At 32.1% G+C, this 18,838-nt stretch overlaps 1 protein-coding gene across 2 annotated transcripts; it reads right to left on the bottom strand.

The window, feature by feature from the left end:
- Window positions 1–1,530: 1,530 nt before the first annotated feature.
- Window positions 1,531–18,243, bottom strand: LOC146148455 (uncharacterized). 2 transcript variants are annotated; one of them, XM_083387268.1, is made up of 24 exons: window positions 18,115–18,243; window positions 16,517–16,704; window positions 16,030–16,161; window positions 15,679–15,828; window positions 14,711–14,767; window positions 14,310–14,484; window positions 13,050–13,222; window positions 12,646–12,717; window positions 12,335–12,529; window positions 12,060–12,170; window positions 11,432–11,515; window positions 10,096–10,293; window positions 9,012–9,080; window positions 7,258–7,452; window positions 6,979–7,047; window positions 5,743–5,955; window positions 5,612–5,668; window positions 5,363–5,542; window positions 5,159–5,233; window positions 4,865–5,038; window positions 4,724–4,786; window positions 3,855–4,027; window positions 2,492–2,708; window positions 1,531–2,376 (listed from the first exon to the last, which is right to left on the bottom strand). In XM_083387268.1, the coding sequence occupies exons 1-24, from the start codon at window positions 18,140–18,142 to the stop codon at window positions 1,897–1,899; spliced, it is 3,528 nt and encodes a 1,175-aa protein (XP_083243394.1). In that variant the 5' UTR covers window positions 18,143–18,243; the 3' UTR covers window positions 1,531–1,896. The 2 variants fall into 2 exon arrangements, with proteins under 2 accessions (XP_083243394.1, XP_083243395.1); XM_083387269.1 differs by lacking the exon at window positions 15,679–15,828.
- Between the last annotated feature and the right edge of the window lie 595 nt (window positions 18,244–18,838).

Below are 18,838 nucleotides of genomic sequence, written 5' to 3'. Positions count from 1 at the left end.
AAGCGTCAAAGTTGAAATATTTCAACTTTTCCGCAACCGAAAGCGTTTTTTTAAACGCTTTACGTTAACGCTAGACGCGTTTAGTGTGAACCAGCCTTAACATAGCCTATTTATTTTCTAAATGCGCTTTTCCACAACTTCTCACGTGGTTTCTGCAGTCCTACCATATTTTTTTTTACTTTAATCCAATAAAGAAGGGATAATCAAATCGACTATTAGCAAAGATCTGAATACGAAAGTAGGCATATATATGTTAGTCTATTGGGTCCTGTTAATGCAGCCAAATAGTTTTAAAATATTGTGAGCGGAGCACGAGAGCACAAGGCAATTTATTATTTTTCTCTAGTGAGATCAATCGTGGGGCAATCTGCCTTTTTTTCAAATTTCCCAAAAATGTCACCTAATTATACCGCAAAGTAGATCATTTTTTAAAGTAAAAACTATGTTTATTTTAGCTCCACTTACAACACTTTGGCCTATAGGTCCGGATACGGATTGCGGTTATCTCTTGAATATACCTGCAATAATCCATCGATCGCTTCGAGCAAATGTTTTTTGTTGCCTCACCTCCTCTTAGCCCAGTGGTTCCCAAACTTTTATATTCCGTGGCCTGTTTTTGTTTTATAAAAACAGTCTGTGGCACACCGTGTGCAGTAACCCTTTTTATATGCCCTTCAGCCCATCATCCAAATAATATATATCAACCTATCTGATACAAATATAACTTGCCTGTCTCGACTATACGCCTACTTAGTCGAACGATTTCTCAATGAATGCATTGATTTCTAACAGCATCCAAATAATTATTTTTACCTCGGGTCATTTTTATATTGGAATTGATTACTCTATGGCTACAAACTCAAAGTAAACTGCCGTGCTAACTGCATAGTGAATAGAACACATGACGTAAAATTTTGGAAAATTGCCTGGTTCCTATTATGTTTTAATAATTTATATGTTTACAATTATTAAAACAAACATATTTGGTTGCAATATTTTCGAATAGATCTATGGTCCACTGAAAATAGTCTTGTGGCCCACAGTTTGGGAACCACTGCCTTAGCCTAACATTTTAGTAGCATATTTACGCAACAAGCGAAATTTGTGGTGCTCTTAGCGGCCTAGCGCCAACGTTGCAGCATCGTTTTTACACAGCAGAGGAAGTGTATCCACAAGTTGCACCAGTTAAAACATGAAATGAAAAAAATAGTGACATTATTGTACTTAAGTCAAGTGACCTGGTTTATGTGTAATTCAACAAAACTGAAGGGTCGCTTAGATTTTCGAAAACTGGAGACGGAGTCGCGACAGCAAAAAGTTTAGAAACCTCTGGCGTTGTGGTTTTACGTAATTGGCCTTTAATAGCTCTTACATCACTATTTTCGGCCGCGACAAACAAGTTTTTTACCTTTTGACAAATTGAAAAAACCTCGCTGAAAAAAATATTTTTTCAACTGATAATTGTGACACAATGCTTTCAAAATTATTTTTATTTCAAAGTTATTTAAGCTTCTCACAATGCGAAAAAGTCAAAAGTTGAGTTGGGTTATCTAAATTCATAAAATTAAAAATGGATTATTCAAAGGATGCTTCGTAGAAAGTTTCTGGACGACCATGAAAGGCAGGCAATGCGCATAGCGTAATAAATAGCGAGGATTTAAAAAAAATCTGAATGACCTAAAAAATACGTCACGATTTACGTCAAGTAAAGAGGATCTTATTGTCCCTGAAAAAGCTGAGAAAGACGATGGCAATAATAAAACAGATATATTAAGTTCAAGCTCAAAACTCATCTCAAACCGTAGTTTTGAAAACAAAAACGTTTAAAAGGTACAATTCTTGACGCAAAAATCACCAAGCTATAGTGGATATCAACACTAAACGTTGACGGAATACTCAGCAGTACTGATTTTCTGATAGTGAAACGAGATCAGTTGGCTGCTTGCGCAGAATCAATTTCTCGAGCAGAATGCACGACTTATTGTTTATCATATTAGCAGAACAAAGGTTGAATTGCCCCCGTAGTGTGTCACGCACCGACAAGCAGGTCGTCTCCATACCAAGGCAGCTTCGCATCTCGTTCACTAGAGTGCGCAAAGTGTGTAGGTCGTTGGGTTCCTCGATGTCGTTTTTCAACTTAGCTAACTTTTCGATGCAGAAGTGAGTATCGTTTTCAGGAACTTTTCGCACCAAAACGGCATGTATTATGCGCCCTAGCACCTGGGCATCAGCAAACAAATTTCGATTTGATAAAGGAGTGACGCTATTTCCGTCGAGGAAGTTTTTAAACTTAAATCCAGTGACTTTGCAGTGAAGGTCGCGATCCAGGAGTACGTCATGGATATTCAACATTCCGATAGTTAGATTGGTCGACCCCTGAGAGGAAACCATGCTAATAGTTTCTTGCAAAATAGAATATCACTAAACCATGAATTTACTTTAATTGTTGCCAACTACAACGAACTACCTTGTTGGGTTTGACAAAATATACCTGAAGAAAGGCTATGGCGGACGCTATTTCTGTACAAAAGCGAAGTTTCATTGGCACTTGAATATTGACTCTGCTGTCGAGGATTAGTTGGCTAAGACTTCCACCAGCCATGTACTCGAGAGCGACACCTATACCGCCCTCCCAACAAGTATAGCCTATTACCTGGACGACGTTTGCGTGATGTACCAAGTGGAACATTTCAATGCCTCGAGTGAGACTAAAAACAAAAAAAATGGTTTAGTTATAATTTATTTATGGCGATATTTTAACATGGGTTGCTTAGTTCACGTGTTTACAGAATGTGTTTGTAAATTACATAAAATTGGAGTCAGTTATTCGATTAGATTACTCTTGAATCACAACAATATGCCCGAGTTGAACTATCGGAATATTGTCCTTACAGTTTACACACAAAATAACAATATACTATTTGTTTAATATTGTAACATATTATTTCGGTATAATTTTATGCAACTCTTTGTGAGACATGTGTATTGTGTAATAAATTCAGTGCGGTAAGCAAATCATTTTTGAATGACTTAAGTCCAAGTCAAATCTATTCAAAAAATATAAAGTCAAGTCCCGGTCAACGAACATATATTGTTTAAATCATTATTCAGTTAAGGTCGAATTTGTGATTTTCAGGAGGACTTAATTAAGATATTTTGACGTTCAGTGATGCATTTTGTCAAAACGCGAGCAAGGGAGCACAAAGTGAGCCTATGGGAGAAGATCACCACTTATGAAAGGTTGGCAACAACTTCTATATAGTTTACACGTCATGCTAAAAATATGGTGTCGTTTATTATCTTTTAAGTTTGAACCTAGTATAATGTAACAAATACTTTTAAATAAACTTGATTGGTTGATATTCTGATTCAAACAAATAAATATTGCCAAATGGGAATTTAAAGACACGAGCAAACGTTTGCAATTTAGTTTGCATAACGATGAATATAGAAATACTTAAGGGCCGGAAATATGGTAAATACCTCTGGAAATGCGTTCACACTTACCGCAAACCAAGCTAAGCCCATACAGAACTAAGCGAAATCCTGCATCTAGAGCAGTGGTTCTTAAACATTTTATACCGCGAAACCCTTTCGCGTGGACCACATTACTCAAGAAAATTTCAGAGATGACGTCATAAATGGACGTTACTATACAAATAGACTTCAGAAATGTGCTGATTTCAGGCCGAAAAATGTGAAAGTTAAATGAATTCTAAATACAATGAGTACAAAACCATTTTATTTTAATTAAACTCTTTCATTTGAAAAAGTGATAAGTTCTAAAAGATACACTTATATTTCAATTGGCCTTCATGGACTTTGTCAAGAACCCCTGGTTTAGAGGCCCTTACGGTCGGAGAAAATCCTGAAGCTTTTCTTTATCACAAGTAACATTATGACACTTGAGTGCCATTTCTCCGTGGATCTTGTGGTAGGCATACTTAACCGTCGAGAAACTTCCACTTGCTATTTCCGACGATTTAGTATAAAAGATTTCATGGGCAGGAATAAATGAAAGCATGGTCTGTAAAAAAATTCTATATCAAAAAGTCTATACGAGATTGTTGTTTGTAAACCTTGCGTATAGCACACATTGCACACCTAAAATATTTTGTGGGAAGTCACTATTTCAGGGCATAAATTTGACAAATTTAGTATTTCATAAAGGAAACTTGGGTATTTATCGGAAGATTGCTACCTAGTGCCCTTTTTAAAATGTATAATCAAACGAATAGAAATATTCCCGAGTGTTTTGATACTTCATCCCAACAATTATTAAATATTTTCTCTGTTTAATAGGGTGAAACGAAATTTCCACACACTTTTTTTATATAGAGAGCGCAGTTTTACCTTTGTTTCTTACTAAGCTTTCTTGTAAATCAATAACACGGAAATTCGTGCAGCCTGATGCATGAAAATACAGAACACGAAGAACTTTTTAGAAAGTGTTATACGACCATGTTTTATGGATCACACAATGAATACATATACTTTATTATGCTTTCCAACAAATCTATATAGCAAAGACACACTATTATACACTTGTAGCATTAGAAAAATCGAAAAATAAAAACTGTGTTGGTTGTAAAACAACCAAGTGATACAGAAATAAGTACGCTTAAAATGTTTAAAGCCGCATTATAAAATAAATAAAATGTTAACATTATTTTTTGGACAACAGGACATTATTTAGAATATATTCACGTAAGAAAACGCTTACCAAATTCCCTGAAAACAGTTTGGTGGTAATTTCCTTGTAATTTGAATACTTTGTTTCAAGTGTCTAAACACAATGTTGAATGATGTTATACATGTGCAATACGTAATCCTAAGTAGCACTGAGTCTAAAAAGAGCGGTTACCTGTTTTAGCTCAACCATTATATTGTATTTCTCCTTGTCTGCATTCAGTTGTTTCTTAAATAGAGAAATTTCCTCTTTGACCACCTTCTTGTTCCATTTAAGGCTGGCAAGTGCCGAACCGGCGGATGTGATGTGCAGGTTGCCAAACTGCTGACTGGAGGAAGCACAGTCCATCTTTGACAAAAAAACGCAGCAAATTTTAAAAATAACAGAGTTATGAAATCGATTTGCTCCAGGTGCAAAACTTAAAAAAATACCCTGTCCAATTGATGTTTACCTTGTTTTTTAACTTACCCCTTTGTCCATTGCATTTTGATACGCAATCTGTATGGAGTTAGTTTCTTCTATTTTTCTCCAGTGTGTAGTTATCTGGTAAAAAATAAATTTAAGATTTTTTTTCAAATATAACTATGAAAGCCTACATGCAGGTATTGTTTAAATATAAGTAAGAAACAGTAATTCTTGGCCTAAAAGAATTTTTCATAAGATTTTGCAGACCTCAAACAATGTTGAAAAGAACGCCTTTTCATTCGCAATCATTTCATTAAACTTGACCTCCATAAATTTTCTGTATTTAGGCTTGGACCAATATTCTGACAATGTCACTATTTTTTTAGATGCCTTAGTAATTTTTTTGTGGTTTTCATCAAAAACCAAATCAGGTAAGAATAAAGCAGCCTGTTAAAATATTAAAGAATTTAAAAAGGTTATTTTACAATTACCATAACAAAATTGTGTGTATCTTACCTCCATAGATTCTTTATAAAAAACGACTGCTTCTTTTACAGTGTACTCCAAGAATTTCTAAATTGTACAATAATACCATTAACAAAAATTAGCAGTTCAATTTTGTAAAACACACAAAAGAGCCAACAAACCATGTTTTCTCTGTCATGCTGAGTGTTTTTCCAGATTTCTTTTTTGGTACTATACAACCTAGCCATAAGGGCAGTTTTATTGGTAACAAAATAAGAAGATATCTTTGTTTTTTCTGCACATAAATCATCAAACTCAAGACAAACTTCTTGAGCAACTTTTTCATGCAAGGTGTCAAATTCATCTTCTGTGTCAATCAACTCAACTTTTTTATCCTGTGATTTTAAAATAAGAGACTGACATGATAGTATTTACTCTTTACTTGCAGTTGATAAAAGACACCTTAGAAAAGGTGTGTTTGAAAAGTGACTTAAACTGTTCTTAATTAATTGAGTAAAATGACTAGGGTTGAACGTAAGTGTTTTTATAAACATTTGAATAAAAAATTGTGTTATTTATCTCAAATTTTGCATATACAATTTTTTTTTGTTTTTTACACTGGCATGTGAAGGAAAGTATTGAAATATACTTTAGGTAAGCGCAACATATATTTTTATTTAGTTTATCTAATATCAAGAGGCAAAAGTTGTAGTGCATAAATGTTCGTTTTATAAAAAAAATGAAAAAAGTGTATATTCGCTCAAAGTGTAAAAAAATTCAATTTATAGAATTAAAATTGGTTCAATGACGTAAATCTCCCACCACCCTCACTACTTAAGGGCACATTGTTAGTCAATCTAGCAATATTGTAAGTAACAAAAGGTTTAGGGTTCCCTCTCCTTTTTTGTAAGTGATATTGTTGTTTTTTGTTCATTTTTGCCAGGGTATAACAAACTGTCCAAAGTGGCAGTGTTTTTAACAAAATTGGGTCACATGTCTTAAGCTAATGTGTTGCGCTAATAGTGGCATAACAACACCCGGAAAAAAAATCTTAGTTCAGTAATGCAGGTGGCGAAAGCATGCTTGAATTTTAGCGCTAGTTCCTTCGAAACATGGAACTTAGAAAACTGCACAGCTGATAGTTGAATTGATTCTACCTAAATCAATGACATATGGTCTTGTTTTCGTGTTCCGACGCATGTGCACATGTTGGCTTTATGTCTTAGGGTTGAACGTTAATTGGCTCTTTCTGATTAGTTTTTTATGACGTCATTATCCATTCACGTCAAACGAAAAACAAGGGAATTCCCCAAGTTTAAAATTCGGGAAATTCCTGTTTTGATTTTCTGGTTACGCCTCTGCCCCTGAACAAAAGCACTCTGAAACAGGCCTGTCAAAACGATTATTATTTGACTTACCTTCATAATCTTTTCGTAGATTTCCTCACATTTGGTTATGTGATTCAAAAATACTGTAGAGAGATTTTTCTACAACATATATAATAGCTTGCATGTGCATGTACCTAGCATAATACTTAAAAAAAATTGACACATGTTATCTGCTAAATTTGTCTTTAAAGCAGTTGACATTTGTTTTTAAATGAGTAAGTAAAATTTACAAGAAACTAATTCTGCTATTATACAACACAACCTCAGCTAACAAATGGAATACACAAAAAATAATAGCTTCATACAAACCTCAAATTGTTTATATTTTTCCTCATATGTAGTTTTTATTTCTTCGATGCTGTTATTAAGCTTAATTATGTAGCTTTCAAGAGCTACTTTCGGAAAACGTAAGGTGGACTGAGTGAAGTACTGAATTGCTGTTTTGTTTGCTGTTTCTTCTGAATCCCTAAATGTGCTCCAGCTAACCCAACTCTTTGTCGCTTTCTGCAATATTAAATTGATATGCCATCTTTATGTTGATTATTTAGTACAAAAGCGACTTGACAGCACTACACTGTAAATATGTTTAAGCCATAAATTTAGCCAAGCTTTGACTGATTTGGTATCATTTGATTATTAGCTAAATTAAATGTCCTGGAAAATCATTTAATAATGTGATAGGCTAGTTCAGATAAGTTGACAAGACACAAAGCTATTCAATAAAAAATACCACCTACAGATGTACATTGTTTATATTTATGTAGGGAATACCAAAAATAGCATTAGAGTACATTTTTTAGATCAGTGGTCTTTAACCTTTTAACAAGCGACCCCTGTTTGAATAAAATGAAATCAGAATTTGCATTGCGACCCCACTTTGTGTCAGATATAAATAAAAATATTTTAATTAATGCTGGAACAAAGTGATACGAGCGAATATACATAAATTTTACACAATTTCCGAGAACTGTGGCTACACCATGTGCACCAAAACGATTGCCTTTAGGAAGTTTAGTTAACATATAAATTTGAATTTAACAAATGAACAAACAAACACAAAAATTTTATTTTTTTCAACCGTAAATTGCATTTAGTGTGATGATTGCGACTTCACAGTATTCACTAGTTTTTGCAAACGTGTCTTCACTTTGCATAAGCATAACCACATGTCATTCCCTACCTCCAAGCGATTACGATGTTTTGTTTTTAATATTATGCTCATTGCGCTGAATTTAGCTTCACAAAGTCATGTGGTTAAAACGGAATGAGTATTTCAATAACATAATTAGACAGAGTGGGTTACGTTGATTGCATCACATTAATTTGGGAGCTCGTAAGAGTTAAAAACAGAGATTTTATGTAGAAGAAATGAAAGCTTGTCTCACCTACGCACTCACTCACGTTTATTAGTGTGCCCCCACAAAGAATTGCGACCCAACTTGGGGTCGCGACCCACAGGTTGGAGACCATTGTTCAAGATTATATAATAATAAAACAGGAGATAAAAGTTGTAAATAAACAACTAAAGATATTTCTATCAACATTTTCAAATTAAAAATCTTGACATTTGTTACAATTTGACAAAAGGTTAAGGGTCACATGGGTAATTGCTGTTTCTATCTAAACTAAAAAATGTTTTTGAAAATGATGAGATATATTCTTAATTATACACAATCGCACCTAAGCTGAGTTTTATTATGTTTACCACACAATATGTAACACAATTCTATGCATGGAGCCCAACCATTTATTTTTTCAGTTCAGGTTTGTTCACATATTGTTTTAAAATGTGGTTCAGTCCTGGTTTCTACTTTGAGCATAAACCTTCTGGTTTACCTACAGTTTATCCAAGTTGAGTTTCAAAACTGGTTCATAAAATTTCAGTTCCAGTATAATAACAAATGTAATTAGCGTGGACCTACAACTGTCAGTCTAATAATGTATGTAATAGTGATTAAATCTTTGGAAGGATCAGTTACTTGATTCAGAACTGTCTATAATAGTCAAGCTGCTATGCCTATTACCTACAGACATCTAGATATTGCACAAAACATTTTTCTTACTTTCATCTCCGTGTTGTAAATTTCAGTTGAAGCAAGGCAAATTCGTAGAATTTCTTTAATCCATTTTGACTATAGGAAAAAAATCTCTTTTTTTACAACACAACTTTGTCGTTTAAAAAAATTTAACACATATGTAGCTTTCTCCCCATTTGGCAGGGGTGTTTTTGATGTTTAAACAAAAGTGGGTACATCTTTAGAGGCCACTTTGTTTATTCGATTTAAAAACTTATGCAGCAAAATACGTTTCAAATTTAAAATGCCATAGATTATTGCAACATGAGTAAATACTGCAATCGTGCCAGATCATTAATTCACTTTGCGCTTTTTACAATTAAACTTAAGGGATTATATTTAACATATTTAATGACTAACTAGGTTAACATGGATTTTGTCTATGAGGTGTGGTGTCTGTGTTTGTCTGCTAACAAGATTTGCTGTTGGCATATCATCAATGGGTTAAAGCAGTGATTCTCAACCATTTATGGCTTGCCGTACCCCTCAAAAATAATAAATAGATTGCGGCACCTCTTCAAGATTTTTCCTGAGGTAATTCACTAGAATGTCCCAATAAATAGAACTTGAGCAACACACATAAACTTTACACAACATCAGAAGTTATAATTGAATTTATTCCACTCTAATCTTGCACAAAAAGTTGTAAGAATTGAGCAAAAATCAGATTCTTAAATATCTCTCGGCACCCTTGGGCATTAGAAATGTCACCGCGGTTGAGAACCACTGGGTTAAAGCTAGTTCAGACTAGCATTTCTAAATTTACTACGGTCAGATTACCATGTTCTGTGACACGCAGCACGACTTGCTCTACAGACCTATAAATTTACTTTGTATTTTATTTGAATTACGGTTTGGGTTAGCCTGTTTGAAATATAAAACTTTATAATAAGCTTCTGTTTGATATTATTTTATGAGAGTAAATAGATTTTTGTTAAACAGAGCAGCTAACGCTAGAACTCATGTTAGTCTAAATAAATCTTAATAACATTAAAATTAATAAAAATAAACGTTATAATAAGCAAAAATAATAAATTGTATATAAATATAAAATATATTTAGAGCAACAAACCTTTTGCTGTTCATGTTGTTTAAGTATTTCATCCCTAATTTTTATCAGGCCGTCTTCCAAGAGTGCAAGATAATATCTGTTATGCTCAGACTGTTGTTCCTTCTCAGAGAACTTTTTCTCGAAGTTATCTATTGCTCGAGAGTGGGCAATTGTTACCCGCTTGTTAATTTCATCTTCACTAGCCCATACATCAACTTCCTTTTGAATAAATTTTAGTGTGTTTAAAATCCATGGGCAAAACATAAAATGCAATTACTGAGTCAAATTAAACACAGATGATTTTACAACCACTATGTTACTAAATATTTCCCAAAAGGTGTTGTGCACTTACATAAAGTTTATATATATATATGTATAACAAATTAAATTTAGGCATTGAAGACATATATATGGCCAATATAAACAAAACTCTTTTAGTTACTCGGTAAAAATTATAATTTTAGGGCAGGGGTCGGCAACCTACGGCGACGATGTAATTTATCCGGCCCGCCGCCTTTTTTGAAAAATTCACGAGTCTATTTCACAAACGTAATTGCGAAAAATCTTATGTTTATTCTACGTCCGGTTTGTTTACCTTTTGATGCTGCCTTTTTAACTAGATCAGCGATTATTTACCATTGAGCCGTGGAAGACTGACAAATGCGTCGCGCAAACGCAAAACATATTAAAAAATATAGGACATATGTTTTTTAACATTTTTTTTTGGCAATGTAATAAAAACTTCAAGAAATTAAAAGAAATACCGGTATACCCCAAAAAAATTCGCACTCGCTTCACTCGTCAGCTGGGTCTGGACTTAAAACGGTTAACAAACACTGAGCTAGATTAACTTAAAATGTTATCGCGTTTCATCAAGGAAGTTTTATTACACTTTTCATTAGTAGTATGGATCACGAACGTGTGGACTCAAATTTGTAACCAAACAAACATTTTTTTTTCCACTTTATTGCCTCTGTAAATGTAATTAAACGCATTTTTAAGTGTAAGTGTAAATATTCCCCAGGCTGATTCACAGGTGTTCTAACATTTCAATAACACAAATTCTTACATTGTGCGGCCTGCAGAGACCTTTCTCAGTTTGGTTTTGGCCCGCGACTAGAAAAAGGTTGCCGACCTCTGTTTTAGGGGGTAAACAACGTTAAGAAATTTACAAATTTATGCAATATTGTTTTTGTTATACTTTATTAAATAGAATTTCACAGAAAGAACTATTTATACATTGACCACAGCAAAAAAGAAATAAAGAACAGATTTTAATCAATCATCACCCACTATTTTTAGATATATTATTTCACTAATAAATAAAACAAATAATTTTGTAAACTTAATAACTAACCTTAAGTTCTTTAACAAACACATTTTTAGCCTCTGGAAAAGCTTGTTTGCAGTCACCTGGTTTCCTTGCAATTCGTTGCGGTTTCTACAATAATAAAATTGGTTAAAAGTATATATGTCTAAGATTTTTAACTACTCAATTGCTTCGTATTTTAGGGGTCGTATTTAGGGGTATTTTAGAAACAAATTTTTATTTAACTTTTTGATATGTCCTGGAAACATAACCTACAAAAGATGAACTAAAAAGTCAGCAACAATACCTTTATATCATACCACAGGTAATTTTAAGGTTACCCTGGCCCTCATATTGATTTCAATTTGTGGATACAGTTGTACATAACATTTGTTTAGGTAATCATGAATAAGATATATGAAACACAAAGTGGACAAATTTATTGCAGAGTAGTCACTACAATCACAAAGTACACATGTAAAATAGAAGTAGAGAAATAAATAGCTATTTGACTGAATCAAAAATTGGTAAACTAAAAAGCAATGCTGCTATTTCCTCTAATGGTTTGATATGCAAACTTCTGTTATAACGGTAAAGAGACTTCGCCTAATAAATAGTTTTCAATAAATCCATAAAGTAATATTTTTGCGGCCTTGTATTTGCATAAATATATTACTTTTTTCTCCTCCAGTTTTGAGTGCCTTTGCTCATTAGACGAATTTGGTATGCTCTGAACTTGATTCTCTTTATTCATTACATTATATTTGGGTGTTTCTTCCATAGTTACCTTAAACAAACAAAATAAATCCTTATTAAAAGTATGTATGTTGAAGGTTAAAATTTAGAAATCATAAACAAAATTTCCCCTAAATAGATTGTCCTAATGTTTTCCACAGTTAAAGCATTTAGTGAAGGGCTTACTGGAGTTAAATAAAAGAAAATATGGCTTACAATATTGTTGTGGAAAGTTTTCTTGACAAACTGCTCATGAAAATCCATTGCATTTTCATAAATTTTATGCCTCTCAATATACCATTGTTTTCGCTCAAATTCTCTTGGAAAATCTTCAGCCTTTTTGTTAGCTGCAGATTTTGCTTCAACAAAAAGGGCATTAAAATCACCAGAGTAAAATGGATTTTCTAATGCCTGTTGACAAAAGCTTTTCAAGTTATAAAATAGTGAAAAACAAATGCAGGGTTTGTTATGATCCATAATTTTTTTACAAATTCTTAAAATAAAGAAATGCAAAATTATACATTTACCTCCGCAACAATAACTCGAAATGTTTCTACAGCATCTGCTAGTACGAGTTCCAATGAGCTCTTAGCACATTCCTGAAATAAATATTGGTTTATAAAATTAGAACTGTTGCCATTTTTAATTCATCATGAAGTTTGTAAATTGATTCATAGACAAATTCCCTGAGAAAAAATTATAACTATTTAAATAAAAGCTTACTTCTATTTAAAAAAGTTGAAGCATTTTGAAAACCAGCTATTAAGTGTTTAGAAAAAAGTCATGGATGGTTACACAAAGTTATTTCATTATTATTACCTAACCAGTTATGTCTATAAAGCTACCTTGTATGTAGTATCACTAACTGGGTAGTTCCTACAGTAAATCACTGATACAAAATAATTTAAATAGTACAGTTAAAATAATTCACCTCAAATAGCATTTCTTTAAGTTCACTCTCAGGTGAACCAATCAAAGAGACAAACTTTTCAGCAGTTAATAGAAACTGGTTGTAGTCATGAAATTGGCACAAAGAATAGGTTTTAACATTTATTTGCAAACATGTGGTCCAAGCAAGATTGACAAATAGATTTAAAAACTTGGCTGAAAAAACAAAACATAAAATTTAATTTTTAACAATAAAAATTGATAACTATCATTTGCAGCATTTTATATTGTTGTAAAAGCAGAATCATATTTAGACGATTTGATCATTATACCCCCTTAGAGAAGTAGTTGTATTCATTAACAAGGCACACTATGCCTTCCATTTAATTTAGTCAAGTGCAAGTAAATCAAAAACTAAAATTAACATATCATACTTAAATACACATTTCTTTTTTAAGGACATTTCAGTCAAATGTATGGAACGAACCTCAATATTATAAGCGTAGATGCTAATAAGAACAATTTCTAACTGAAAACCAAACTGAATGTGGCTTGATTACCTGCAGCAACTGTTTGAAAGTCGCTTACAGCTAGTGTGGCAAAACATCTTGATAAAGGATTAATATGTCATTTCTCTTTAAAATAAAAAATTGGCAATTTGAACTTAATGAGTGCAATTTTTTTAACTTCCGTCCCCTTGCATGTCTTTTAAATCTTTTTAATTTGCACACTTGCACACAAGTTTGACGGAGAACAACATTTTCTTAAAGTAACTTGTTTTGTGATGCAAAAATGTAATGTTATCCTAAAAAAAATCTAAATCGCTAAACAAAAATCGTGGGTGCACTCCTCACCAAAAGAGGATTTGGGTCACAAGATTTACCCAGTTTGATGTTAACTTTCAAATCGCCTTGAAAAAGGTTGGGAACACCTGCTTTAGATTTCTTTCAATATACAGTTGTTGTACTAAAAGGGTGCAACAGGAAAAGGTGTCATAGTTGCTTCGTGATTTGCTCTCCCTGAGTATGTGTAGCTCAGTTGGTAACATAACAGTCCCGATATGGCCAAGGTTGTGGTTTGGGCCTCATCACAGGCCAGATTTTTTCTAGATTTTCTAGGCTGACCTTGTTTGCAATAAATGATTCAGTTTCTTAAAGGCTCCTGGAGTAATGTTCATGACCAAAATTAATTTTCATGACCAATAGGATAATATTAAGGGATGTCACCTAACTACCACTATCATCAGATATGTAATAAAAGCATACTGTTTATGGTATGTTTATAATTGATAAAACAGAAAAACCTTTGTTAGAGTGAATAGATGGCATAAGTGTACAGTCAATGATTTTGAATGCATTCTTCAAAGCGTCAAAATCTTTTCTAGAATCAGGGTCGTTTGCAAAGATATTTTTCAAGTAGGTGTCTCTCTTATCATAGGTGGTATCGCCTTCCCAGTCATGGATAACAAACTGAAGTCGCTTCAATATGACAAATAGAAAATAAATCTATTAGTAAAATGATAAATTGACCAAAATCATATGGTTGTCAAGAATTTAGGAAACAAAATTAACACTAAAAACACTAGTTTGTGGATAGATTTTGACTCATGACCTTAGTAATTCTGAGGCCAATAGTCTACCAACTGATATTGAAGATGCAGTGGAGTTGGATTTAATTTCAATCAATTAAAATCATTATTGTTACCTGCATAACACTTTTTAATCTCAACTTTTTCAGTTGCTTTCCCAACTTTATAAACATCTGAAAAATGAACACATTTGTTTGATACAGCAGATTAAATTAAAACATAAAAACAAAGAAACTTATTAAAATTATCAAATACATAGTTTAAAGTGAATAGATGTTTTTAACAGTGCTTTCTCAAGTAGAATGTAAGATTGCATGGTTTTCAAATTTTATTAAAATATAAATATTTTTAACACTTGTGGCCCCATGATCATTTCTAAAAATACCTAGCTTTATTTTCAACAATAAAGCCAATAGAGTCAAGTAATAACTGCTATAACATTTAATCAAGTAAACAACTAATTAAATTTACTATAAATTAATAAGTTAGTGTTTTTTTAAGTAAATTTAACAGGCGAATAATATACTTTGACTGTCACAATGGACAGTCTATGTCTATGAGGTGATTATTAAATGTACACAATTGTATATGACTAGGGAATAATAATATTGTGATTTGTAACACTCAGGTTTTAACCCAGGTAATAAACCGTGCTCTAGACTTCACCACTCTTAATTAGTTAAAGTTTTGCCAAGTTTATGTGCGATATGATAGGATAAATTTGAACGTTAATCCAGAATATTCAAAATGGCAAGTATTCTAGAGAAATTGCAAGGTTTGGATTTCCAAACTGAAATGGTGAAGTCAATTTAAAGCTTGTAGTCATGGATTAAGGAGCCTAGTAAGGATTTCTTGTGTTTAAGCATTAGAACTTGTTAATTTAGTTATATTGCAATTATTATAAAACAAATTGTTCTAAATTTTATCATTAACAAATGATGTTCACTCATTTTTTTTGTAATGTGTATTTTATAATTAAATAACACATTTTAATAAATTAGGTTTCAAAACTCCGAATTGCAATTAAAACCTTATTTTCAATGATGGCTAGATACTCAGCACATCCCTGTATGTATCACCATACCCTAAGGTGGTTTAAATCATTCTTTGTTATATGCTTTGTTATATTGTAAACCAACGAAGAACCCAAAATGCAGCCTAAAAGCAGAGCTCTTTTAGCTACAACATCACTTGAACAGGTAGGACTCTTTGCTTCCAGCAGAAAAGTCGATGTCTGATAAATATAAAAATGGTTTTATTTTTTTAGAGAAATAGACTGTTATAACAACATTTAGAAAAAAGAAAGATGGAATTCAAGGAAGCAATTATCACTAATAATAAAATCAGAAGATAATTTGGGAAAAGCAACAGTTTATAACCCCAGTGTGAATTACATACTGCAAACAAGTTTTCATATGACAAATTAGGAATTTACATTTCCTTCTTGAGTTGGTTTTAACCAAACTTTTCGAAATACTGTTAAGCCATCAGCAAGTGTTCCTTCTTTATAGTCAAACTTTTTGTGAATGCTTTCAAGTACAACACCATCCAACTGTGTGATGTTTCCCTACAAAAAAGTACGTTAGTATCACATGACGTATTTATCAGTGCTCAAATAAAAAAATCTTTATCTGCATTTAAAGATAAATGTATTGTGCTAAAATATATATTAAACTAATATAAAAACTAATAGTAAAAGCTGTGGTGCGCATTGCGAGACACGCTGTTTAATGTTATAGCTATCCTTGCACTTCAATAGTTTTAAAAATACATAATTTGCAAAAGTATGTTGCATAAATAAATAAGCAAGGTCTTGTTTATGTGGGTGTTACATTTGGGTTACAACTTAAGCTTAGAACAATTACTTCATAAAAAGTAAACTAGGTTAAAAAGGGTGGGAATTTTCTTACTGGCACACTTACATTAAAATTTGAGTATTCTGTTAAAAGTCGTTCAAACAATTTCACAAGTAAACTTTTTTCATAACAATGGTTTCCGCAAACAACAAGTATAATCGGTAAAGAATTTAAAGTGTTCTTGAAAACACAGTTGAATGCATCTTCATCAACGTCATAAATATCGTTACCAGCACTTCGTAGAAGCTGAACACCTAACACAAAAAGGAAAAATATGTATAAATATATACCAGGTTGAGTAAGTTACTCATATTAAAATTCTTACAAAAAAAATGTGTTGGAAAAGTTACTCAGTCTAAAAAAAATTCTGATTTAACATGTTTTCTTACTTGTTAAATGTCAAAGCCTATTTGGGTTAAAAAATCTGTCCAAAGAAACTACCTAAGCAAGACTTCTTTGTCTGGGAACCACAAAACCTATTCAGATACTACAGCAGATATAAAAAATATAAAGGTACAAAATCAACAGACACTTTGCATGTTCACACAGTTTCCGTGCTGTAATGACTGTTTTCAAATAACTTTACTTGAGTCTTTTGAACAAATAACTTGACTTGAACAACTTATGTAAAACAATTTCACTAATTACAATTATTAATAAAATTCAGTTATTGCTCATAATTGGCCCAATTTTATTAGTTTAACATTTTATAATTATGCCAATGATTTGACTTTAAGTTGACTTAAAAGGGACTTGAATTGTTATTTAAGTCATTTTGCAATGACTGGTTTATAACACTGCATAGTTGTATGAACATAAATTTTGCTACAGTTAATCTACTTTTAAATTTTTGGATGCCCTCATTGCCTACTTGATTTTAAGTACACCCGGAGTCGCTTAGGTATGCTATGTTGACGAATGCACCGAATCATACATTTTTAAATACAACATTTGACAAGAACATAAACTAAACACAACACAAATGATAAAAGTTTTTCGAAATTAATGTTTCAGCAATCTAAATAGTGCAATTCAACGTAATCATCTCTTTTAAATTTTTTTCCATTTTTAAACGCATTATAAAATATTGTTATTTGTTATTGGTTACAAACATGATTTGTTAAGTAGTAAACCAATTTGTTGTTGCAAAATTACATTTTTGTAACTAAAATTACATTTTAAATTATATATTTTTTATAAACAGGGTTAATATTTTGCCATGTGGCAGAAATGCTGATTCCCAATCACCCGATGGGAAGTGCCCTAAGCAAAAAAATTGTTGTGATCAAGCCTATACATGCATAATTCTATGTGACAAACAACTAAGGGAGGCCATATCAGAACTACTTGAAACGATATGAAATAAAAAGCTATGTTAAATCATTAAAGTAAACAACAAGTAGGTCAGAAATTGGCAGACAGCGTGCCTACATTTTATGGCAAGTGTATTTCATCTAGTCGAGCGCTGAGTGAATATAATTAGAAAAGGCACCTTCAACTATACATAATTTTCCAAACAGTATTATTTAGAATGATGTCACATAAGGCATATTTTAAGACTTGTTACTCATTTCATAGCGAAGAAATATAGATAAGGTAGATAGATTTTGGATGCGTTAATGCATTAAACAATTACATGTTTTGAAACACATTTGTAAACTTACGTTCCAAAGTTGATGTTGATACTGCCATTTAAAATACTGTTTAAAAATTGTTCTCTTTTAAAAAAAAATGTATTTCTGTTAAATACAATATTATATTTATTCTGTTAGATACAATAGCCTACACATAATAAATTATACAGTTGTCAGATAAATACAATTTCTGACAAAGTTTAATAGAAAACAACAACGACAAAAGCCACTGGATTAAATATTTTAACCTTAAATGTTGTTTAACTAAATGGAACACAGTTGTTGTACATCACGGATAATTTAATCCCTGGATCATTTTTTTTAATATATGGAAAGCTGATCATATATATATATAAAATTGTGTGGAGTCTTAAATTAACACCAAAAAAACACCAAAGAGTTAAATGAAAGCAAAAAAATAAAATAAAAAAAAATATGAAAAATATTACGGTAATATTCAATATAAATATTCTTCATAAATGACAAGATGAAAATCTATTGACCTAGAAAAAATAATATAACAATACTTCACCTACTCCAACCCAAACTCTAACCCGTACCCTTACCCAAATAAACAGCTGTAGTCAGCATTATGTGATATCTTAAGTATTTTACTTAAACTGTGCATTCAAGAAAGGGGAAATCCCCATCGGTATTTAAAATCAAAGTTTATCATGCGCGCCTAAATGTTTCTCATAAGTCGCTTATAGAAGTGAAATAAAAATAGAGGTTTTTAGCTTTTATGGCAAATTTA

The sequence above is a fragment of the Ascidiella aspersa genome, chromosome 4 (genome assembly GCF_963924565.1).
Source record: "Ascidiella aspersa chromosome 4, kaAscAspe10.2, whole genome shotgun sequence".
Classification (NCBI taxonomy): domain Eukaryota; kingdom Metazoa; phylum Chordata; class Ascidiacea; order Phlebobranchia; family Ascidiidae; genus Ascidiella; species Ascidiella aspersa.
The sequence above is the reverse complement of the archived record's forward strand: the minus strand, read 5'-3'. Positions and strand labels throughout refer to the sequence as shown.